The 24,747-nt window shown below is 56.4% G+C and overlaps 2 protein-coding genes and 1 long non-coding RNA gene across 4 annotated transcripts in view; 1 reads left to right on the forward strand and 2 right to left on the reverse strand.

Moving 5' to 3' along the window:
• Positions 1-3,483, reverse strand: part of LOC125612126 — a 20,187-nt gene extending 16,704 nt beyond the window's left edge. Inside the window, exon 1 of the long non-coding RNA XR_007342448.1 lies at positions 3,344-3,483. This is a non-coding gene — a long non-coding RNA (uncharacterized LOC125612126). The remainder of the gene's footprint in view (positions 1-3,343) is intronic.
• Tmem132a (transmembrane protein 132A) lies at positions 291-11,775 on the forward strand. Of its 2 annotated transcripts, none has more exons than XM_015478026.2 (11): positions 291-532; positions 2,925-3,139; positions 3,363-3,581; positions 4,326-4,657; positions 5,989-6,138; positions 7,188-7,386; positions 7,485-7,628; positions 8,388-8,590; positions 9,209-9,485; positions 9,861-10,052; positions 10,477-11,775. In XM_015478026.2, the coding sequence occupies exons 1-11, from the start codon at positions 445-447 to the stop codon at positions 11,500-11,502; spliced, it is 3,045 nt and encodes a 1,014-aa protein (XP_015333512.1). In that variant the 5' UTR covers positions 291-444; the 3' UTR covers positions 11,503-11,775. The 2 variants fall into 2 exon arrangements, with proteins under 2 accessions (XP_015333512.1, XP_015333513.1); XM_015478027.2 differs by having other exon boundaries at positions 7,191-7,386.
• Slc15a3 (solute carrier family 15 member 3) lies at positions 11,690-23,847 on the reverse strand. Its single transcript, XM_015478028.2, is given in 9 exon segments — positions 11,690-11,991; positions 12,444-12,599; positions 13,452-13,610; positions 15,447-15,615; positions 15,908-16,018; positions 17,384-17,531; positions 19,358-19,647; positions 22,637-22,909; positions 22,911-23,847. Coding segments are annotated over 9 exon segments (1,746 nt in total). The 5' UTR covers positions 23,196-23,847; the 3' UTR covers positions 11,690-11,836.
• Between the last annotated feature and the right edge of the window lie 900 nt (positions 23,848-24,747).

The raw sequence follows: 24,747 nt of genomic DNA on the forward strand, positions 1-24,747 counted from the left end.
CCGGTTCTGATTGAGACCGGTTGGTGCCTTTACAGGTGAGGTGCCTACGGGGTGGGCGGAGGTAGAGGAAGCCCCTCAGGAGCTCCCGAGGGGGCCTAAGAGAACACACCTTGTGCCTCCTGGCAGAGGCGATCGGTCTCCTGGGAAGTGGCCTTCACGACTTCGGACGCGGGGGCGCTCTGGGGTTCGGGATCCGCGGGGCACTAGGACCCGGCGGGGCGGCGGGGGCAGCCCATGTGCTGCGCTGGGCTCCCTCCCTCCGCGCGGCTCCCGCTCCATTGTCTGGGAACTGCAGCCGCGGGCGGGCGGGCGGGCGGGCGGCAGCCGGGACCCAGCCGGCCAGCGAGGCCGGCGCCGAGCGGGCGCAGGAGATGCCGGGCCGGACCGCGGCCACCTGAGCCGGCCGCCTTGTCCCCGCCTTCGGTGGGCAGGAGGTGCGCCCCGATGGCTGGGCGCACGGCAGCGGCCCCCCGGGGGCCCTACGGTCCCTGGCTCTGCCTCCTGGTGGCCCTCGCCCTGGACGTCGTGAGAGGTCAGCGGGAGGGGAGGGGCGGGGCGGGGCGAGGGGCGGCCGAGCCGAGGCCGGGCGCGGGAGATGCCCGCGAGCAGGGGACCCTCGGGTCCTCGGACGAGCCCCAGAGCGCGGTCGCCGCGCAGCGTGCCCTGGGCTGGAGAGGTCCTGCCCCAGGAACCCGCCCCTGTGGCTTTCTTCACCTTACACCACCCGGCAACTCCTTCCTGACCCGCGACCTGCCTGGTCCTCACCCCACTGGTCCCCGCGCCGTCTGGGAGCGTTCCCTCCAGCCCCGGCATCTAATCCGGTGCCCCTTCCCGGGAAGCATCGGGGTCTCCAGCACTCACCAGTCTGCAATCCTAGGAGCTCCACTTGTGGTTCCCAGTCTCCTGCCTCCACCATGAACCTCCCCGACCCCCGACCCTGAATGGAAATCAGCCCCTTTGCCAGAGACCTAACCCTGCGAAATATGTCGCGCCCCGTCCCTGCCCCAAGGAGCTCTCTGACCTTGGAGTTGCCAGGGATGGCCCCATCCTTGCCTTCCTGAGCCTTCTTGGGTGTACCCACCATTGGGGGAAGGGACAGCAGCTCTCCTGTGCCTGGGCTGGGGGTCGGACTGTTCTTGGCATGGGCTGGGCAGAGAAGCCGTAACTGCGAAGCGAAGGGTACCATAGGGGAGTGGGGGACAGTGAGCGTGCTCTACCCGCCTTCCCCCACCGAGAGCGCCAGTCCGTGGGAGTCCGGCCGCAGAGCATCTTATAATTATGGAGGCAGTGGAGTGGGAGGTGGGCCAGAGTCCGAGAGCCACCCCCAGGGAGCAATAAATAGTCACCTGTTATTCTTAGGGGGCAGGGGTGGGGACTCCAGAGAGCCAGGAGGAGCATCTCTTGCAGGGAAGGGCCAGGAAGAAGGTTCCAATGAAGCTGTCCCCCACCCCCAGTCCAGCTATGGGTCTCAGAGGGAGCTGGCTCTGGGGCTGCTCTCAACCACCTGCTTCCCTCCCTGAGGGACCCAGTGGGAGCCCTAATAACCCCTCGCACAGGGAGAGGAGGAAAGCTTTGTCACATCCATTATTCACCAGTAGTAATCCCACTTCCAAACAGCACTCTGCAATTGACAAAGCACTCTCCTGTCCCCAGGGTCGCTAAATGTTCTTACCCATTCTATAGGTCAGGAAACTGAGGCTCCAGGCTGTAAATGATTGGCCCAAGTCATGGAAGCAGAGTGAGGGCTTAAAGTCAGGGCTCCAGGCTCCCAGGAAGGGGGAATTCCAGAATGATAAGTCAATGCCCACAAGTGACGACAGGAAGATAACTAATTCAGAAGAGGCCATCAGGCCTGCAGCAGAGACTGGCTGGAAGGCAGATATCCAAGGAGGGCTTTTTGGCTCTGAAGGAGGGAGGCGCCACTAGTAGAGGAGTAGTGAAGCCCTCAGGACAGGCTGCTGCTGTCTGAGAGTGCAGAGGTGGCAGAGATGCCACCACCGTAGCCTAGCCTGGGCTCAGTTTCCAGCTGTGAGACCATAGGCGGGGATCTTAGCCTCTCTGCCTCATTTTCTAAATCCACAAAATCAGCTTCAGAGTAATAGAACCTGATTCACAGAGTTATTATGGAAACTGAAAGAGCTCATTCATGTAAATTGCTCAAAAAAAGTACCTGTGTATGGTTAGTGTTCAAGAAATGTTCATCATCTTTAGCAGTACAGACAAATATGGGCTTAGTGGTCCTTTGTCTTCTGATGATTGAATATTCCATCTCCCTGGGTTCAAACTTTCCACCCTGCCCCTAGGGCACACAAGTGGCTTCACTGACCTCTGTGGCACTTCCCTGTCCCCAATCCTACTCTTACACTCTCAGACCCAGATGGGACAGAGAAGAAGGCGCAAGCTTGGAAAGATGTGTGGGTTGCCATGGTAACAATGTAGGGCAGGATTGCTGAGTCCAGCCAAGGACCCAGGGACAGAGAAAATAGAGAAAGTGTCTCTATTTTTACCAAGCTCACCTGGGCCCCATCGTCCACCACCTGGGCCCCATGTGGGGAGGGTCATACCCCAGAAATGCCCTGGCGGAAGACGCAGGTAGGTAGGGGCAAGAACAAGGAGGAGGAGACTGAGAAGGGGAAATGGAGAAAGGACGTCCAGGTCTGTGGAAAGTAGAGGAAGGAATGACCAGGAAGCTCCATCCAGTCGGGAATCTTGACCCCGGTTTTGTTACTGGCTGTCTGTGTGAGGGTCTTGGAGCTCCAGTTACCTCATCTGAGAAATGCAAAGATTCCCCCACATCCTGGGGCCATGCAACATTTGACCCATTTCTTCCTCTGCCACTCACCGCCACGGTGTCCCCGAAGAGTTCAGTTCAGCCCCTGCCAGTTCTGGAGCGGTCTCCATCTCTACCCCTCATTCCTCCTTAGTGGACTGTGACCAGGACTCTCTGGACCCCACCTACCTGCCAGCAGCCCTGGAGCTCCTCGATGCCCCTGAGCACTTTCGCGTGCAGCGGGTTGGCCACTATCCACCTGCCAACTCCTCTCTGGGCTCCCGTTCTGAGACCTTTCTGCTCCTGCAGCCCTGGCCCAGGGCTCAGCCGCTTCTCCGGGCCTCCTACCCGCCTTTTGCCACTCAACAGGTAAGGAGGGGCCAGGAACTTCCAGGCTCACAGGGCTCAGAGTCTGAGGTCTGCTGTGTGGCTCAGGGGCTCTCCCCGGCCTCACCTGTGCTCCAGATGAAGAACCTGAGCCCCGTAGCGGTTCTCTCCTGCCAGGCTGGGATTAGAAGCCTGACATCTCAGCATCCCGGATCTCGCCCACCTCCGCCTCCTGCTTTGTTGAACCTTCCCATTCTTCCTCCAGGTAGTCCCTCCTCGGGTCACTGAGCCCTACCATCGGCCAGTCCCGTGGGACGTACGGGCTGTATCAGTGGAAATGGCTGTGACTCCAGCAGAGCCCCATGCGCGCGTCCTCTTCCACCTAAAGGGACAAGATTGGCCACCAGGGCCCAGCAGCCTGCCCTGTGCCAGGCTGCATGCCACTCACCCTGCGGGCACTGCCCACCGGGCATGCCGCTTCCAGGTGAGTAGGCTGGCCCTGCTGCTTGCTGTGCCAGCCTGCAGGTGGCCCCCAGGGTGGAACGGAAAAGGCTGAGCACATCTGGGCAGGTCGTGGGCCACCTGACTCCATTCCTTTTCTACTAGCTCTCAGTCCTGTGAAGGGGTTATTTGGGGCTCCTTAAGGAGTTCAGGTCATGTGTGTGATTTTGAGCAAGTCTCTTAATCTCTCTGAGACTTAGTTTCTGCATCTGTAAAATGAGGTAACAATTCCCACTTCCTATGGAGATGGAGCAAGGAATAAAGGAGACAATGTAGGAGTCACTTGTGGCGATTTCATAAGGCGCTACACTGAAACCCTCAGCATGTGTTTGCATTATTGTTTTTGTGATTTTTATTTCTGCTATTTTGGAGCCTGGAGCAGGAACCCAGTGGAGAGAGGTCCTTCTCAGGCTTTCGGATTCTGAGAAGAGACCTGAGTTGTCTCTAGTGAGGGTGGTCGCGGTGGGTGGTCCTAGGGCACTGGGATTGGCTCACTTTGGAATGAGACTGTTCCCAAAAGCAGAGAAGTCTGACCTGCACGTGGGTGTGTTCTGAGACGTAGACCTGGTGTCCAGCTCCAGCAGGTTCCTAGTTTGCTGTCACCTGGGATGTGTCCCTGGCCCTGCCTTACATGTTATCCTCCAGTTCTGTTTTTTTCCTGCTGCGGGTGATAGGATTCTTCCCTCCACCCTGCCCTGGGCCAACCATAGCTACTTTGCCTTCGCAGCCATTGCTGGGCGCCTGCGTGGTGGAGCTGGAGTTCCCCTCTCACTGGTTCTCCCAGGGCTCCACCACCCGGGCACAGCTGGCCTACACGCTGGAGCCTGCAGCTGAGGGCCCTGGGGGCTGTGGCCCCGGCGGGGAGGAGGACCCTGGGGAGCAGGCCCTCCCAGTGGGTGATGTGGAGCTGCGCCCCGCGGACCCTCCACAGTACCAGGAGGTGCCTCTGGATGAGGCAGTGACTCTGAGGGTGCCTGATGTGCCAGTGCGGACCGGCCAGCTCTTCAGTGCCACCCTCCTGCTTCGGCACAACTTCACAGCCAGCCTCCTGACTCTGCGGTGAGCAGGGGGCCCCTGGGGATGGTGGTGGGTGGGAACCTCTTCGGGAACACTGAGTGGCTACCTACCGTTCTTGGAGCCTTTGATGGAAACCTTGGCCTCTGCAAGACATGGGACCCCCAAATCCTCTTCAGGCAAAGAGCTACAGTCTCCTGTGATGGGCACAACCCTAATTTTGGAATTAGAAGTAGGAAGCATCTCCATTCCCTGGCACCTCCCTGAGACCCCCTGGTCCAGTGAGGCCAGCGTTGCCTGTGTTCTGGGGCAGCTCCAGGGTTCATGGAGGGAAGACAGGAAAGGCTTTGGACCTGGAAGCACACCTAGGGCTGCTCTGTGGCTCTGATGCTGCCCTGGGAGTATCTGCCCAGTTCTGTTCATCTGTAGGGCCTCCCTGCCGGCCAGGCTTGCTCAGGGCCCTGGCCTTTGGACAGAGCCTGCCCTTTCTTATAGAAGTTTCCATTCTTATGTCCTTTTCTGCAGGGAGATTCCCCCAGTGAAGCCCCCCCCACACACACACCCCAATGCAGCTGACATGGACTTGGAGTGTGACTTGCCAACTCCCCATGCATCTGCCCCCCTGTCTCTCACACCCTTCTGTGCTCACTCACACCCTTCTGTGCTCACTCACAACTCACTGAACAGATCTTTCTCCAACAATTACACTATGCCCAGTCCTGTGTCTCCACTCTGGAGGTACAAAGAGGTACAAGGCCCAGCCCCCATTTGGCCCAAAGGAGCCCCAGCGGTAGGGAAGGGAGCTGGATGGGTGTGAACTAGATGGGAAGGCACCAGGTGTGTCATTCATGCACGGATGGAGGATGAAGTGTTGTGGGTGGAGTAAGGGAAATTCATCCACCACTGGAAGAGCTTTCCAAACGAAATGGTATTTGAATTGCCGGAGGCTTTAAAGACGGAGCAGATGAGGCCAGAAGGGGTGGTGCAGGCTGAAGTACGGCCTGAGCCAAGGCCTGCAGTCATTCATATGCACTGTGTACCTGGGGGTGAAGAAGTTTGGGGGTAACTAAAGCAGAGAGTGAAGGGGGAATGTCACAGCCCCAGGGAGGCTGGACCAGAGCCCGGAGGGGCTCGAATGCCAGGCTGAGATTGAGCCCATAGGCAATGGCAGTCATAAGTGATCTCAGAGTGGGGAGAATGTTCTGGTTTCCCACGTTCAGCGGAAGTCCTCTGGGAAGGATGGCCAAGAGAAGATGAAGTCTGGAGCCAGGAGACCAGGCAGGAGGCTGATGTCCTTAGCTTCTTGTCTTCCCCGCTGTATCCAGTTGTCAGTTCAGCCCTCACATTGACAAACCAGACCTCTAACCTCTCACCAGGATCAAGGTGAAGAAGGGGCTACATGTGACAGCTGCCCGCCCAGCCCAGCCCACCCTCTGGACTGCCAAGCTGGACCGCTTCAAGGGCTCTAAGCACCACACCACGCTGATCACCTGTCACCGCACTGGGACCACAGGACCAGACTTCAGGTGGGCAGTTCCCCTCCCCCAGGGGCAGAGAGGGAGAGCTAGCCGTAGAGTGCTAGTGGGCAGACTTGGGAACCCAAGGGAGGAGGGCTGCATGCCCCCTCCGTACCCTCACGTGAGCAGGCACAAGAACAAAGTGATAAGGACGCAGCACAAGCAGCAGTGTAGTGTCGTTCATTCATGCATTTGGCAGGATTCATGCAGACCCAGCCACAGGCCAGGTCTAACTGCTCTCTGCGAGTCTTATTCCAGTAGTGCCAACCTATCCTGCCATCCAGGGTCAGCCTTCTCAGCCACTATCCACCCTCCAACCTCACCACATGGGCCCCTTTCTCTGGGCCATTAACATTCCCAAGAAAAGCCTAGATGGAATTCTTAACATCTTATCCATGCCCTGACCCTAGCTGGGTCAAGGCCATGGGCTTTGTAGCCCCTGTTGGAATCCTGCTTCTGACACCTTTTGGGAAAATAACCTTGGATAAGCCAGTTCACATCCTCCGATCCTAGCCTCTGTTTCTTTGCTTGTAAAATAAGGGTAATAATCATCGCTTAGGTTTTGTGAAAATAAAAGACGGCATAACATAGCAAGCACCCAGGACAGCTCCTGGCACACGGGTGTTTGATTCAGAAGGGCCGTGAGGGTTATGATGCAAAGGATTTAGTGTTTACTGTCTGGTCCTGGGACTTGGAAGTGCAGTCCCTCCTTGGTGGAACTCATCGGGTACTTTATACCACCCCCAATGGCTATGGGAAGCTGAGGTCCAAGTGGAGGGGACAGGAAGGCAGGGGAGGCAGCAGGCATTCTGGGAGCTGGTTAAACAGCTGTATGGATCCTGAGAGGCCTAGAGTGGACAAGAACTCGGGCTCTGGAGCAAGGATGCTTGGCTTTGATCCCAGCCCCACCACTTTTTGCTATGTGATCTTAGGTGAGTTACATAACTTCTCCACCTCAGTTTCCTCATCTGTCAAAGAGGGATACTCATCGTGCCCGCCTCATGAGTACAGGAAGTGCCTGGCAGCTAGCAAGCACTCTGTTCCTCTCTTCTGGCTAGTAGCCCCCTTGAACTGTCCGAATTCCTGTGGGTGGACTTTATGGTGGAGAACGGCACTGGTGGAGGTGTGGCGGTCACTCGCCCCGTCACATGGCAGCTGGAGTACCCAGGCCAGGCCCCTGAAGCTGAGAAGGACAAAATGGTTTGGGAAATCCTGGTGTCAGAGCGGGACATAAGAGCCCTCGTCCCACTGGCCAAGGTAAGGTGGCCTCTGTCTGTACCCAGCAAAGCTAGGAGCCAATCCTGGGAGCCCTGGAAACTGAGGGGCCTGGGGCTGAGCAATTTCTGCATCCCCAGACTGAGGAGCTGGTGAATACGGCACCACTGACTGGAGCGCCCCAACGTGTCCCTGTGCGCCTAGTCACTGTGGATAGCGGAGGAGCCCTGGTGGAGGTGACAGAGCACATCGGCTGTGAGTCGGCCAACACACAGGTCCTGCAGGTGAGTGGCAGGTGCCCACCTGTTTGAGTATACATTTTTGCGGGCACCAACATGCACACATTACTTACCTCTTTCCCCACTGGGACCCCAAGAGAACAGCTCTTCCAGAAACCTCATGCGTGGAACCACAGCTTCAAGATTTTTCTCCCAATCACCTTTCTCTAGAGTGAAGTGGGAGCTATGTGACCTCAACCTTAGTCACTTTTATGTCCATCAAGACACTAGTAACGGGCTGCACTGATAGAGCTGAGAACATGTCCTTTGGGATCAGGAAGTTTTCGTTTTAGACCCATTTTTTGTTATCAACTGTCTGTGTGATCATAGGCAGATCTCTTAACCTCTCTTGGGTGGGACTGCTTCACCCTTCCACCTCTGCCCACCTAACTGAAGCTGGTTGCCTGGTAGCTCCAGCATCAAGGTCAGAGGCCAGCACTAATCAAGGGCCAAAGCTGTGAATTCAAACCCCTCTCTGCCAGGAGCAGGTCTCTGTTGTATCCAAATAGCCAATTTCTCCAGTTGAGCCCCCAGAGAGCTCAAGGAATGGCCCAGTTCCTCTCAAGAGGAATGGATCTTGGATGCAGAGCAAAATCTTCATAAACTAAGCACAGTGGCTCAACCAACAAGCCCATAGGAACATGCATTTGGGTGAAATACAGAATTGCCTTTCGTTTTCATGGTCTGGGGTCAGGGATGCGCTGTCTGGCCCACACTTGTTATTTATTCTTCTTAGCCTACCTTCCTGCCTCTGCCCTTCCCCAGGTATCTGAGGCCTGTGATGCTGTCTTGGTGGCTGGCAAAGAGAGCCGGGGTGCCAGGGGCGTGCGCGTGGACTTCTGGTGGCGTCGGCTGCGGGCCTCCCTGCGGCTGACAGTGTGGGCCCCCTTGCTGCCCCTGCGCATTGAGCTGACTGACACCACCCTAGAGCAGATCCGCGGCTGGCGAGTCCCTGGCCCGACCGAAGGGTGAGTGTGGGCCTGCAGAAGCCGACTGGCCTTGGTGAAATCCTGCTGAGACTGAGTGTGCAGGGACCTAAGCTGGGTTCCGAAATACTGCTCATTGCTAGCATCTCCTTCCGCCCATCCTGCCCTAGACTGGACCTCTGACCACTTTATTTGAAATCAGACCACCCTCCACACTCCTCGCTGCCTCGCTTCCCCCTGTAGCGCCCATCACTTCCTAATCTGCTCTCGGACATACTGATTCGCCACTCCTTCCACACTCTGCCCCCGGGGTTCATTGCTGTATCCTGGAAGCCTAAGATGGCTAATATGGAATAGCCTGTGGAGGAGGTGTCACCAGAACCCTCTGGAACCTAGCTCCCAGGTCTTGCAGAGTGAACGCCCCTGAGTTCCACACGCATATTAGCCTCCATCGGAGCCTTTTTTTCTTTTTTTTTTTTTTTTTTCTGCTGGGGACCGAACTCAGGGCCTTGGGCATCATCCACACCCTCTTTATGCTCAGAGGCCTGCTCTGGGTTAGGTGTCAGGAGCTGGGAGCTTGGGAGGCAGGGAGGCGGGTCTTCGGTGGGCGGGGCCTCGCCCACCACTGGGGCGGGGTCCACCCTGACGCCCCGCCCCCAGGGCGCCTGAGTCGGAGACTGCAGTGGCGGAGGAGGCCGAGCGGCGAGCTCGCGGCTGCCGCCTGCAGTACCAGCGCGCAGGCGTGCGCTTCCTGGTGCCTTTCGTTGCCCATCCGCTGGACGGTGGCCGCCGCCTTACTCACCTGCTCGGCCCCGACTGGCTGCTGGACGTGACTCACCTCGTGGCGCCACACGCCCGCGTGCAGGACCCGCGTGTAGCCTCGCTGGAGGGCGGCCGCATCCTAGTGGGCCGGGAGCCCGGTGTCACCTCCATCGAGGTGAGCAGGCAAGGGATGCTGCAGAGCGGACCCCCTCAGAAAGGTGTGGGTGTTCACACGAGGCACACAGCAGGTGTGAAGAGTGTGGGAGGCGCCCGGCTGTGCCTGGGGAGAGCTGGTGGGCAGTCGATGCAAGAGCGCAGTGGGATGGAGTGAGAATGGGGTGACCATGCCATGGAAGTTCTTTAGGTATAAGAACCTTGGGGGCCAGGTCTCCACTGTCCCCTCGGTGTGGGATTGGGGTCTGGATACTTATACGGCCTAGAAGTTGGGGTGCTGAGCAGAGCAATCTGAGGATTCTGGAAGCGGAAATCAGATCCCTTTGGCTGGGGGCTGTGTAGGAGCCCCCCTTCTCCAGCTCCTTCCCACCCACAGGTGCGATCCCCGCTGTCTGACTCGATCCTGGGGGAGCAGGCACTGGCTGTGACGGAGGACAAGGTCTCGGTGCTGGAGCTGCAGGTGCAGCCAGTGATGGGCATCTCCCTGGCCCTGAGCCGTGGCACTGCCCACCCTGGAGAGGTCACTGCCACATGCTGGGCACAGTCAGCACTTCCTGCCCCAAAGCAGGTGATGGCTGGGAGTCAGGGGGATGAGGTGAAAACCTACAGGCAGGGACTCATGGCCGAGGAGGATGGGAGGGAGAGAGCCCTGGTACCTCGACCCCCTTACCTTAGGGATTTCAGAACAAGGACTGACTTCCCCATGAGGTACTGAGCTCTCTGCAGCTGGAAGCGATCAAGCTGTGGCTGGCTGGAGTGTAGCAGTGGGAGGTTGATTAGATGGCTCTGAGGACCCTCCCAAGGACAGAGACTCTGGGGCTGAGTGGCCGACAGGTGATTGACACACGTCCCCTCTCTCCCTGTGTTTTGTCTATCTGCCTGTGTCTCTGTTCTCTCTGATCTCTCCGTGTGGCCTGTCTCTGTGGGAGTGGTCTCTGTGTGCATGCGTGCCTGCCCTCGCGTGTCTCTGCCTGTGTCTGTGTGCCCTACAGGAGGTGGCCCTCTCCCTATGGCTGTCCTTTTCTGACCACACATTGGCCCCCGCTGAGCTCTATGACCGCCATGACCTGGGCCTGTCCGTCTCAACTGAGGAGCCTGGTGCAGTTGTGCCAGCCGAGGAGCAGAGTGCCCAGCTCGGGGTGGTGGTGAGTGGGGCAAGTGCAGAGGGGCTACCCCTGCATGTGGCTCTGCATCCACCGGAGCCCTGCCGCCGCGGCCGCCACCGTGTGCCCCTGGCCTCTGGCACTGCCTGGCTGGGGCTGCCCCCTGCGCCCACACCAGCCCCTNCTGCCCGAAGCCCACCTGCCACAGAGGCCAGCATGGGGGGTGAACGGCAGGCAGCAGGCAGTGGCGGGGGCAGCGTCGTTGTGAGGGGCAAGTTTGAGCGGGTGGAGGAAGAGGCTGGAAAGGAGGACACCAAGGCTAGGGAGGAGGAGGAGGAGGAGGAAGAGATGGTCCCTGCCCCTCAGCGGGTCACCGACCTAGAGCTGGGCATGTACGCCCTGCTGGGAATCTTCTGTCTGGCCATCCTCATCTTCCTAGTCAATGGCGTGGTCTTCGTGCTGCGATACCAGCGCAAAGAGCCCCCAGACAGTGCCACTGATCCCGCCTCCCCCCAGCCTCACAACTGGGTCTGGCTGGGCACTGACCAGGAGGAACTGAGCCGCCAGCTGGACCTGCGGTCCCCTGGCCCACCCAAGGGGGAGGGGGGCTGCCCCTGTGAAAGTGGGGCCGGAGGGGAGGCCCCGACCCTGACCCCTGGCCCTCCGGGGGGCACCACCAGCTCCTCAAGCACCCTGACCCGCAAGGAAGCTGGGGGACGGCGGAAGCGAGTAGAGTTTGTGACGTTTGCGCCAGTGCCCCCTGCCCCGCTGCCTGAGGAGCCTATAGGGGCCCCAGCTGTGCAGTCCATCCTGGTGGCAGGCGAGGAGGACATCCGCTGGGTGTGTGAGGACATGGGGCTCAAGGACCCCGAGGAGCTTCGTAACTACATGGAGAGAATCCGGGGCAGCTCCTGACCCTTCTCTGTCCTGCCAGGCCCAGCGTCATCAGCCACCAGCTCAGGCAGCAGGGGTGGGTGGGGGTCCAACCAAGTCGCTTGCCTGTCCCTCCTGCTCCTTCTCTGGTGCTTGTTGATCCAAGTCCCCTGCCTGGTCCCCTGCGAGGACTCCCACCCTTGTCCCTGCCCCTTGTCATGGACCATGGTTGTGAGGAAGGGCTTATGCCCCTTATTTATGGGAACCATTTCATTCTAATGTTGGGTACAGAATAAACTGAGAAGGAAACCGCCACGCGGGGACTGCTGTACCGCCGTCTGTCCTTGGGGAGAAGTGTGGGCTTGGTGGGCCGTGCTCAGCCCCTGTCCCTGCTAGAACAGTTCTGGACGGATAGGCCCTGTCGTGCTCTCTCGTAGCGACGAGCGATCCAGATGAACAGGGTGGCCGTGACAGCCTGAATGCCAGCCAGCAGGAAGAAGTAGCGATCCATCTGGCAGTTGTTGATGTTCCCTGAGGGAAGGAGGGGTTGGCATTTGTCAGGAAGGGCTCCTTGTCTTGCATCTGCTCCCTGCCATGTCCCCGCCCCCCGGCTGGCAGCTAAGGTAAAGCGGGCAGTGGGTGCGATCCAGGGACCCTGGTAGAGAGCCCTCCAGGTCTGGCTCTCTCAGTGTCCCCTAGGGAGTCTCTAATTTCCCTCTGAGAAAAGTAACTGGCCGGAACGAGAGAGTTCCAGAAGCCCAGAGGAGCCTCGCAGGGCCACTGAGTTCAATGCTTCCTTCTGAACAGCTGGAGAAACCGAGGCCCACAGTAAGGCCACGTTGTGGGGGACTGGTCATGTTTGGGCTACAGCCCATTTCCCCCAACGCCAGCCCCCTGGTCCATTCTGCCTCAAAGCCCACAGCAGTCGCCGCTTCCTTCCCGCCCCTCCGTCCACCCGCTGCCGGGGAGACCTCCATACTCACCAAAGTCCTCAGGGCAATACATCCAGCCCCCTGGCAAGGACAGTAGTGCCACTAGGCTGGAGCCCAACAGGGAGCCCACCCCGGACAGGCAGAAGAAGATGCCCATGATGGCGCCCTGCATGGAGCGCGGGGCCTCCGAGTAGGCAAACTCCAGGCCTGTGGGGAGGAGAGGGAGGGGCTGAGGAGGAGCTCAGGTGCACCTGCTGGGCCACCTGCCCCCTCCCACCGGCCTCTGCGGTGTGATGGTGCTGGAGCCCCGGGGCCACCCTCCCATCTGCTCTGCTCATCACCATCTGGCTGATCACCTCCTTGCTGACCCCCTGCCCTGGACGCTGCACACACTGCCCCAAGAGCTCTGGCACCTGTCCTGCCCCTCCTATTTTAGGGATGGCACCCCAAGATAGCGCCATCTGCACCCTCTACTCCCTACCTTCGTCATTCCCTCTGCCTGTGAGGTCCTTTCTCCCACCTGCTGCATGCTGCCCGCCCCTCCCCCACACTACAGCACAGTCAGGGTTTATGATTCTCATGAATGTCCCCCACCCCAGCCTGAGTGAGCTCACAGGGTTGGCTTTATCTCTATGTCCCACCCCACACTTAGCAGAGGAGCCCACCCCAGGCTTGTGGCTCCAGCTCCCCGCCCAGTGCTTGTGAGAGAGACATGCGCGCATAATAGGGCAGGGTACTGTGGGCAGGGAAGACCCTTCTGCTCAGGAGCTTTGACATTGAGGTTCAGAATTGAAAGGGAAAAGGGAGACTGCCCAAGGCAGAGGGGATAACAACTGCAGACCTAGAAGGTGGGGGACATGGCCCTGGGGGACATGTGGAAAGTGGGTGTGGGAAGTGCTTTTTCACCTCCAAATTCCCAGGACCTATCACAGTGGCTGGCTCCAAGCCACTGCCTTCCTCAGTTCGGAAGTCCTGGGGCTATGCCCAAGGGCCCCGGCGTGGAAGCATCAAAGGGCAGAGCCCAGCACAGGTGCAGGGCAGGAGAGGGGACTCAGGTACCTGGGATGCTGGCAAAAATCTCACTGATCCCAATGAGCAGGTACTGAGGGATCTGCCACCAGATGGACAGTGGGGCTGCGTAGTACAGGTCCTTTCCAATCAGCTGGGACACCGTCTCATTGTGGGAGATGTACTGTAAGCGCTCCATCTCAAGGACTCCTGGTGGGGGAGCAGAAGGAGAGTCCAGCCAGGCCCACCCCAAGCCCACCCACAGCAGGCTTCAGTGTGTGATGGGTGCTATTACATAACCAGTGATTGGTTGACTGGCCTGGAGGATGAGGAAGATGTGAGTTCGGACTCCTCGTTTTGCCTTGGCTGACGGGAAGCTCAGAGCTAGATTTGTACTTGGCAGCAATTACTCTCGCTTTTCAAGAGCCTGGGATGGCATTCTTGCAAATGAAGAAAGTGAAACTTGGGTTGAGCAACCAGCCTGGAATCACACAGCTGATAAGTAATCAGGGTTGGATCTGAGCTCCAGTATATCTGGTTTCAAAGCTGGCCTACTTTTCACAGTGTCACATGACTTCTGGATTGCAATGTTAAGTATTATGGGAGTGTTTCTAACCTGGCTTTTAAGTTTGTGTAATCTCTTTCCCTTCCTTGCCTGGAGGACAGCTGTGCTCTAGTGGAACAAACACTGAACAAGGAGTTAGGGGACATGGGTTCCAATCCTGGCCCTGCCACTGACTTGCTATATGACCTTGGACAAGTCACTTAACCTCTCTGAGACTCAGTTCCCTTGTGCAAGAAGCAGGAGTAAAATTCCCAGGATCATTAGGAGGATGGAATAGGAGAGAAAGCATTAAAGCACATAGCCAAAAATGAATCTAGCTTGATTTTCATATTTCAACATAATACTGTTTATTGAGCTTCAATTTCTTTAGCTTCAACTTGGGATCCAGTCACGTTATAGGTGCTACGCAGACTCCATCGCCTCTAATCCTCACCACACCCGACTATGAAGGCAGAGCCTGGCCCCCCTCCAGGTCTCAATGCATTCCTATCCCTGCTTAGAAGGTGCAGCTTGGAGATGTGATGTAACTTCAGGATCACAGAACCCCTAGGTGAAAGGCTTCGGGTTGAGAAACAGCATGAAGCCTTCCTTACCTGAGCCCCTTTAGGTTTATTTTTACATTTTACTGATTGGTTGGTTGATTTTTGTGGTGTTGGGGATCAAACCCAGGATCTCACATGTCTGGTAGGCAAGTGCTGTCCCAGCCTAGCGTTTTACACACACACACACACACACACACACACACACACATACACACACACACGCAGAGGCTTCAAATGCTTTTGAAATAGAAGAAGGAAGAGGATTTCTTTTTTTTTTCTAAGTCCTGATTTGTCGCCAAGAGGCAGTGAGTGCATCTTTGAAAAATCTACTCCAACCCCCTCTCCACCCCACCCTTTTATTTTTTGCAGCACTGGGGATTGAACACAGGAGCACTGTCAGTACACAATAAGCTATATCCACAGCCCTTTTGATTTTGATTTTGAGACAGTCTTGCTAAGTTGACAAGGCTGGTCTCCTTGAACTTGTGATCCTTTGCCTCAGCGTCCTAAGTCGCTGGGGTTGCAGGTATGCACCACCACACACTGTGCATTATTCAGAGAAGTGGAAAAAAGGAGGAGGAGGAGGAGAGGGAGGGGGAGCAGGAGGAGAAGAGGGGGAGGAAGAAAAGGAGGAGGGGGGAGGAGGAGGAGCATCATCATCATCATCATCATCCCTGCCTTTGAGGAGCCTATATCCCACTGGGGAAACAGTTGCTCTTCTCTCTGCCTGAGTTTACTCATCTGTCAGAATGAGAGAGGCGGATCAATGAGCAGGGTCTCTTTTAGCTTGACCTCCTGGGAGGCCACGGCTGACACCTGTGTGTGGGTGTGTTGGGGGGCACGTGGCCTGGGCCACAGCTTTAGCATGGTGGGGCAGCCCCTCCACCCACACCTCAGACAGACAAAGGCTGGATCTCAGCCCCGTGCCCCTCCACATACCTGCTACAATGACGGAGGTGAAACCAAAGAACATCCCCAGAGCCATCTTCTGCAGAGCCGAGGGAAGCAGCCCCCGCCGCAGCAGGAAAGGGTCAATCAAGTGATCCTTCAGAGGGACGAGGATCAGCACCACCACCACGTTGGCCAGCAGGAGCCAGGCTTCTGGAAACTGGGCAGGAGGCAGCCATGAAGGGCAGGCTAGCAGCACTGAAGGACTCCGGGCTGGACTCTCAGACCTCAGCTTCAAAAGGTCTCTGAGTAACCCAGGACCAGCCCCCTGCTCCCTCCAGAGCTCAAACTCCTCAGCTGTGTAACTAGGGGGCAGATTAGATCAGGCAGCCACAGCATGGAGCAGTGAAGCTGACCGGAGCAGGATGCCTGGGCTGTGGCACAGGGTCACCCACCCTCCAGGTGCTTCTCCTGCTGCCTGAACCGGGGACTGAACACGCGCTTTGCCTCACCCTGTAGCCGCCACCGCTGCTGCTCAGAGCCGGGGAGCTGTTGGCAGGGTTGGCTGGGAATATGTTGGGGATGTGGAGGTGGAGGCCTTGCAGGACGTAGGTGGACTGCATCTGTCAAGAGAGGCCGAGGGGAGGCTGGTGTGGAGCTCCTGGCTCCAGCCCCATGGGCTCCCAGGTGCTCCCAGGGAGGCCATTCCTCTGCAGCAGCACAGGGCCGATGAGCAGCTGTCCGCTCCTCCAGCATCGGGGAGAAGGTCACCCCGGTCCCTTCCTTCTTGAGAGCCAGGTTCTCTGGCCAGTCCAGTACTTGCAGCCTTATCCCCAAGCCAGGGAACAACTGGTCCTGCTCAGAGTTGTGTCTCCAGGGAGCAGCCCAGAGTGGGGCTGGATAAATGTTTGTTGAAATGGGGAGGATAATGACATGGATGACCCCACAGTAGGCTCTCCTCTGGCACTGAAGGCAAGCAGAGTCCTGCAGGTTGACGTGCACAGGAACTGCATAGGCACTGCCAACCCCAGAATGGCGCTGGACATAGCTGCAGGAGAGGCCCAGCACCCCGCCTCCTGCCACACCAGGCATTGTCTCTAGCTGCTACGAACCAAGAGGTCCAGGGGACTCCCCAAGAAGGGCGGGTGCAGGGGAGGGCTCAGGGTGCTCAGGGTAGCAGCTGATTACTAACCAATAGGACAACTGGTATGACCGAAAATAGCCATGGACACCCTCCCCGTGTCCCTGGTCTCATCATGGACACTCTCTGTGCCTCCCCTAAGTAGCAGGCTGGACTTGCATGACCCTGTCTTATGGGTTCCAATGAAGAGGCTATGAGGGCAACGACCCTATGGTCTGGGGATCAGGGGCTGGCTAGGCTGCTGTCCATACACACACACACACACACACACACACACACACACACCCTTGGAAGCGGCATGATGGTTGGGAGGCAGCAGCTTTCAAATCTGATCCCCACACCATCAGAGAAGCTTATTAAACAAGGTACTCCCCCCATACACAATTCTGTAGTCTGGGGTGGGGCTTGGGAATCTGTGCTTTTTAAAAAGCTCTACAGGAGATTCTAGGGTGCAACTAGGTAAGGAACCACAGTGGGTGTGCTTGACTCCTGAGCCTACCCCCAACCTGCAGTGGGGCCTTGGCAACCAACACACCCTCCCTGCCACCCACGCCCAGTTGGAGATCTGAATGCACAGAGCTAAAGAGCTGCTGGTCTGAGCCGCCCAGGGCACATGTCGGGCACTGGAGCCCAGAAGGGTGGGGCATCCGAGTCAAGGAGCTGGGCCTCCTGCAATCACCTGGGGTGGGGCTTTAATCACTGGGATGGTACCATATCCGGTCCACAGCAGCTGGTGCATAGCAGCAACTCATTTTGCTCTGGCCCTTCCTGCAGGCCCTGGGCTTCTAAGATGACCAATGAGGACCTGGGGAGTCAGGGCCCCAGATCAAAAGGCAGGGGTGCCCACCTGGAAGTACACCATCCAGTAGGGCACCAGGGTCACCATTACAGGTAAGATCTTCATCAGCACCTGAAAGTTGGCAATGTCCTCTTCATGAGAAGGACCAGGCTGGGGATATCTGTGGTCAGGCAGCAGGTGGGCACCTTGAGCATCTCTGTGGGCCACAAGGACAGAAGATAAAATGGCAGCCATCATCATTCTCATTACCACGGCCACTGCTTTCACCTCCTCCACTATTCCCTAACAACCTAATCACCACTCACCACAGCCGTCACCTCAGCAGTCACCCCTTCGCCCCTCCACTCCCCTGTGGACATCGTCTTCACCACCAGCACAAGACCAGTGTCCTTACCATCATCACGGCCACTGAAACCATCTCTCCACCCAGGTTTCATTTCTGTCACTGTCACTTGTTTTCAGTGTTGGCACCACCACTGTTAATATTACTATTGTCTCTTTAGTAGCGAAGGTGGCCAATCATGTTACTCTCCATCTGTGGCCCCTTTGGGGCCAGAGGCGTGGCAAGCAGACTCTTAAGGGACTTTCTGGCTCACAGCATTGATTTGTCACGGGAACCAGGGAAGTCCCAAGACTCAGTGGCTGTCATGGATTTGACACCCAAATTCCCCTGTTACCGTCCCCCAGGTCCATCCTCAAGAATGGGCTCAAGGGGGACTTAATATCCCATCCTACGTGACAAGGGTGAGAGTAGAGAAGCAGGAGTGAGGGAGCATGAGAAGCCTGGATAGATCCACACCCTGTACCCTTTGCCCTTTCCTCTTTGTCCTGAGAATTTCTGATTTCTTCTTGCCCCAAAGTCTTACAGCATCCTTTGAGATTCCCAAGGGGACACTACCAGTATGATTGTCTCCAAAAGTAGAAGCGCACACCAGTAATGCAATGCCACTCCTCCAACAGCTGGTTCTGTCCCCTGCCACTGATTCCAGGCCAGCCTGTGACACTTTGACCAACAGAGCAAGGCAGAGTGATGCTCTGGGACAGCCAAACCCTCCAGGGCCTTAGGAAGACCCCAGAGCATCCACTTCCTGCCCTCTGGAGCATTCATTCTTGGAATACTCCCTCTTGCAACCTGGACCCCATGCTCTGAGGAGCTCAAACCACAAGACGGGGACACATGAAGGGGAACTGAAGCTCAGTCCCAGTTGAGTTCCCAGCCCACGGTCATCATCAACTGCCAGCCACATAAATGAGTCATCTTGGATGAGCCCTTTCAAGTCCCCAAATGACTGTGACCCTGGTGACGTCAAACTTCCCTGTGGAGCTCGGTCACCCACAGAATTATGAGAGGGGGTGAAAAGGTTGTTGTTTAGGCCAGTGAGCTGTGAGGTGGTTTGTTAGGCAACGACAGATAACCAAACAACCAGACTCTTGGCACCTGGTGACTACAGTCACAGAACCTCTAGCAGTACAACAGGCTGCGGGGGACAAGCTCTTGACTTTTCCGTCTCGTTCTCACTGACAGGGGCTGTAACGGGCTCTGAGGTCTGCACACCCATGTGCTTAGCATAAGCAGTCAATTAAGGTAGGAAGGAGAGGGCAAAAGGAAGCCACTGGGCATGTGCAAAGCCCTGCAGAACCTCCCTCCCTTGGATGTCAGCCAATGGGGAGGTCGGGTGCGAGGTTGGCTGATTTAAGACAGTTAGACTTAATAACCGGGCAGCGTTGCCAATGCTGTCTTCGCCGCAGGGACCAACACCCTTGTCCCCACCTGCATCACCAACATCACTGTCAAGACCATGACCATCCTCACAGGTTCCCCAGTCAGAAGGTCACCGATCATACCACTGTCACCACCACCACCTTGACCTTCACTGCCAGCCTCAGTCATGGTGGGTAGCTCTGGCCCCCTGCAGGGCAGGTCATCATAAAAGGCCATTTGCTGAACCTGAACCAGAATGTCTGTCAGTTAGGCCACGCCTCCCCAGAAGGGGACCTCCTTTCCCAGACGTCCCTTCTTACCTGGCAGCATGTCGGTGCCACAGCCAGGGGCAGCAGTTCTGGAGGGCAAGCTTAAGCATGGAGGACACTTGGCTGCCCGTGGGGGGCTTGGAGATAAAGACAGGGGAGGCAAAGAGGAAGATGAAGAAGGCCAGGCCCACACAGCCCACAGGGATGCTGTAGCCCACCAGGAAGCTGATGTTCTGCTGGATGAAGGACCCCACCAGCAGCGAGAACACGGCCCCCAGGTTGATGCTCCAATAAAGCCAGTTGAAGAAGCGGCGGGTGGCATCGCGGCCAAGATCCATCACCTGCTAGCCAGCCAGGGGTAAGAGTGGGGTCAGGGAGGTCCAGGGGCACCGTCTGTCCCTGTGCCTCTCTCTCCCCCAAGGGCACTTCCTGGGTCAGTGGGTGGGCACTTCCTAATCTCTGATCACTATACACATGCTCAATTAAATATTTGTTGAAACAGTGAGCAAATCTTTCTTTGGGGAGCCACTTGTTTGATCAGAACATTTTGGCACAGCTGTTTTTACATGCCCATGACACACATTGCTTTTTTTATTGTCACTAAGTAGTACACCCAACAGATGTCACTTCATTCACTTCTGGTTGATTTATCCCTTTGCCTTTGACTGAGAAACCTATGCTATGCGTTACTTTTATAATCAGAAAAAAGCCAATAAAGATCTCAGTTGTGTTCCACACGATTAAATATGATGTATGCATAATACTAAAAGAATAGTTCAAAAAAAATGAGAATTTCCTCATCACTTTGGAGGTGCAGAGACTGTTTTGTGGCCCATCCCTGTGCCCAACTAGCCTCTGTTTTATACCCAATCAAACAAGATTGGTATAATCAGGGAAGGTGGAGGGGGTCTTTGGACATGGCCCCAAGAGCAGGTTCTGACCCGGTAAAAATAATTTTTTTCAGGCCCACAAGCAAGGGTGGGTGGGCAGGAAATCCAAATCTATGCAGATTTAGATCAGTCTGCAACAGTTAGGCACAGGCCTGCTTCCGGTCTGCTGGCTTGGATCAGTGACACTGGCTGTCCTGTCCTACCTGCTAGAACCTGGTGCCAGATTCTGATTCAGCGGGTCTGGGACATGGCCTAGCAACTGCATTTCTCAAAAACAGTGAAGACTGGGGTCATTTCTCAGGATAAATGATTCTCCACTTTGTTAAACCACCCACCCATTCAAACACCACCACCCTAGTCTCAGAATCCTGTACTGTCCTTCTACCCAGGGGACACATATTTCTACTAGCTAAGAAGATTGTGTCAAGCTATACTTTCTGTACTTCCAGTGGGGAAAAGATAAATATTTTGCACCCTGTCTAAATGCAGAATCATAATCCATACAAATGTGCTTAAAATTGCATTTCCCTGGAGATTCCAAGGGGACTTCCTAGTGATGGGGAGGGAGGGACATGCTAACTCATTAGAATCTTTGCTCTGGACTTTCAAGTGGAAAACTGAGTAAGTCCCATTATGAGCAGCCACTTCCATTTATTAATTGGAAATAAATGAATATGACAATGGTAACTCTAAGAGGAAGACCAGGCAGCCCATTCAGGATATAAATGAGTTCTTCCAGAAGGAGCAGACACTTTGTCGAGAATGATGGATGGCCCTTTCTGAAATCAGCAAGTGTGTTAAATGCAACTCCTGGGTATAGCTGTCTGCCAGATGGTGCCAGCCCTTCCCACCCCAGGTCTCCTGACTGACTGTTCCCCTGAATCCTGAAGCTGCCTCCTCAGTGCTCCGTTGCACCCACTCCTGTCAGCCCATCCATCTCTACATTGAGGCAGAACCATTTGTAATCCAGTGATGTCCATCCTTCCTCACCAGTGTTTCTGCCCTGTCTTGGGTTCGGGTCTTAGTTCTATGCCAGCCTTCCAGTCCAGCCTCCTTCTGCTCAAAGTTCATGCTCAGTAAGTATGGGGATGCACAGGAACCACTGTCCCTGTGGATGCCATGGGAGGCTCTATTCAGTGGCCTGGCCCCTGGGGGACCAATTCTGCCACTAGGATAAAGGAGATGATGGGCACTGGATGTCTGAGGTCTTTGGAGGTCAAGTGGCCAGGGAATGGGTTAAGGTAGCTGGGGGTAGGTGGGTAGTGGGATGTCAACAAAAGAGCAGAATTAGGGAAGATGGGAAGTTCTTATTCACAAGTGTTGGGGCTTTGAGTCTGAAGAAGGGGGAGAGGGACAGGGATACCCAGAGGGCACCAAGTGTCCCATCATCAAAGGAATCTAAATGGGTTGTACAAGTGACTCCTTTGCAAGGACACCAGACACGGTGCTGGGCGCTGGATTGTGGATACCAGCTGGATAAAATGATTCATTTTTAAAATGTCCCCTTTGTAAATGCAATTAAAGAATACTTGAAAAACTAGAGTCAAGGTGGGTGGGGAGCACAATTAGCCCAGTGGCCTGATCACACTGCTGTTGAAATCTGTTTCCAGGTCCCCCCTATGGCTGACACCTGGTGTTTTCACGTGGCTGTTCGCAGTCTGTCTCTGTGGCTCTGCGTGCTGCCCCTGTTCGTTCACACTGTACATGTTGTTTTAATAATACCCCACATTAGTTCAAATTATTGTCTCAGGTCCTACAGAGCAGAGCTGCCAAAATATGGCCATGTTTTAAAGCACTTACTCATTTAGCAAATAGTTATCGAATTTCTTTTACACACCACACTCTGTCCAAGGAAGAATGAAGAAAGGCTCAGAGGTTGAGATACATGCCCAACTGTCCCCTGCTGCTGAGGGGCAGAGCCAGGATCTGAACAAGTCAGCCTGACAGTCTCTGGCACTGTTGACAGGAAAAGCCTGGCTGGTCCCTGCCCCAGTGCCCAGATCCCTAGAACACAGAGATGGGGCTCACAGTGGGGCCTGAGGTCCAGCTGCCCATGTCCTGCTTCTTGACTGCTCTTTATGTCATCTTTCATAAGCTGATTAAACCCTAAGGTCTCAGAGTCCTTATCTGTAAAATGGGCATGATAATACTACCTACCTCCTGGGTAGTTAAGAGGGTTGAAAGAGGGTTAAAACATTGAAAGTGTTTAGCTTGGGGCCTGGGACATGGCTCAAAGAAGGCCAACTGTGGTCACTCCTATTGTTGTCATAGATCTTCCAGGGCCAGCATCCCCTCTTCTTTCAAATAAGGAAGCTGGCCCAGAAAGGAGAAATGGTGCGTCTGAGGTCACACTAGCCTCCTGGCTACGATCTCAGCCCCCACGGAGTTGCTTTTCTTCAATCCCCTGGGCTTCCCGTTGGTGGGCCTTCCTGCCACTCACCTGGTCGCCCCCGAAAGAGGTGAGGCTGCTTCTCACGGAGCTGGCAGCCAGGGCGAGCAGCAGCAGTGTGGCGTAGAGGGTGGGCGCGCAGTAGGGGCTGGGCAGGGCGTGCTGGCAGTCAGAAGAGGGGCAGGAGGGTCCCAGCGGCCACTCGGGCATCTCTCCGCAGAAGGAGCTGCGGCCATCTGGGATGGAGGTGGCGAGCAGCAGGCACGAGGCGGCCAGGTAGAGCAGCAGGCTGATGGTGACGACGCGGTGGCGGCCCAGGTACACTGTCCGCCAGCCAGCCTCCCACGGGCGCCAGCAGGTAGGAGGCGCCCAGGAAGACGAGCGCGGCGAGCGACGCCTGCTCGCCCGCCCAGTTGAAGTTCCCGCTGTTGAGGTACAGCACGAGGTTGGCGGCGACGCCGAAGAAAGCGGCGCGCTCCAGCATCGCCACCAGCAGCACCGCTGTCGCCGCCGCCCGCCGCCACCGTCGGGGACCCCGCGCGCCGCGCGCCAGCAGCGGCCGGCGCTCCCCAGGATTGCGGGACTGCTCCGCGGCGCGCGGCCCGGGCATCCTGGGCGCCCGCCTGGGCCCCGGGCCTCGCCCTCCTTTCTAGCCCTCTAACCCCACTTCCCCGGTCCTGTCTTCCTCTCTACCCCTCCGTTCACTCCTCCACCTCCTCCTCCCTTCTCCCCTTCCCACTCCCAGCTCCTCCGCGCTCTGCTCTCCTCCCCAGAGGTCTCCCCGGGCCCTGTCCTCTCCTTCCTGCACCCTGACCCTGTCTCCCCTTCCTTTCAACCCTTCCTCTCCACCTCGCTGCCCCTCCCCCTCTTTCCTGCTGGTCTCCCCGGTTGGCTGGTCTTTCTTAACTGTGGTCCCCTCCCCCTGTGACACCTGGGCCTCACTACCCTCCCACCGGCCCAGCCGCCCCTGTGGGCTCCTCCACGCCCTTGTCCCCAGACTGCCTCCCCTCCTCTCCCAATCCCTTCTGACTCTCCCTCCAGCTCAGCCTCTGTCCCCCTCTCTGCTTCTTAAGAAATTCTGGGCTTCCCTCCTTCCCCTTTCTCTCGGCAGCTAGCTGCGTTTGTCACATGGTATTTAGGAGAAATGAAAGCTTGGGTCACAAGGCCCCTGCCCACCCAGCTTTCTAAAAATCTCCTCTGCCTATGACCCTCACCCCACCTCCGCTAGCCTCCCCAGAGTCTGGAGGGCTACTTTCTGTCTTTCACTTTCGTTTCTCAACAGGATTTCACTTCTGCTGCATCCCCTTCCAATCAGAATCCAAGGCTGGACTGATGGACCTGGACAGGCCATCCCGCAGCGTTTGGTCCACCCACCCACTTCAGAGACGCAGAGACTGAGCCCCAGGAGGAGATGGGGAAAGGAGTGAGCCATGACCAGGTTCCTGGCAACAGAAGGCAGGGTAAACCTCTGCCCCTGGGTCCTGGGTGACAGGGGAAGCTCTGGTCGTGCAATTCAGATTGTGCAAATGCTCTTCTGAGGAAGGAAGTGGGGACACCTTCCAGAAGCCAAAGACTCCATACAGTACCCACAAGTGAGTCGAGATTGAAAAGGGCACTGAGCTCAGACTCAATCACAGTGAGTCCCCTACTTTAAAGCCCTCCTCCCTATTTCTGAGAGCAAGAACCTGTCCCCATCCTGACCTACAAACCCAGCAGGATCTGACACCTCCTCTGACTTCATCTCTGCTTCAAGTTCAGGGAATCCAGCCTACTGACCTTTCGGATTCTTCCCCAAACCGGGTTCCTTCCTACCTCTGACTACACCTTTGCTTCCTCTCTGCCAGAAAGACTCTTCCTCTAGATTTCTGCATGGCTGCCTTTTTCTCTTTATTTGAATTTCAACCCTTATTAAATGATCGCTCTCAATAGGCACCTCTCCTGATCATCTTAGTGAGCAACTGGCTTCTCAGCATCCTCTCTGTCACCTTGTCCTGTTATAACGTCTTCAGAGCACATATAACTTGTTCAGTCACTGGCGTAGTCTCTTCTCCAGTAGAATGTCCTCTCCACTGGGTCAAGGACCTTTAGCTGTCTCATTCCCAGTGACTTCCCAGAGTCTGCTTGGCAAAATAGCAGATGCTCAACAAGTACTGGATGAATAA

The sequence above is a fragment of the Marmota marmota genome, unplaced genomic scaffold, assembly GCF_001458135.2.
Source record: "Marmota marmota marmota unplaced genomic scaffold, marMar, whole genome shotgun sequence".
Classification (NCBI taxonomy): Eukaryota; Metazoa; Chordata; class Mammalia; order Rodentia; family Sciuridae; genus Marmota; species Marmota marmota.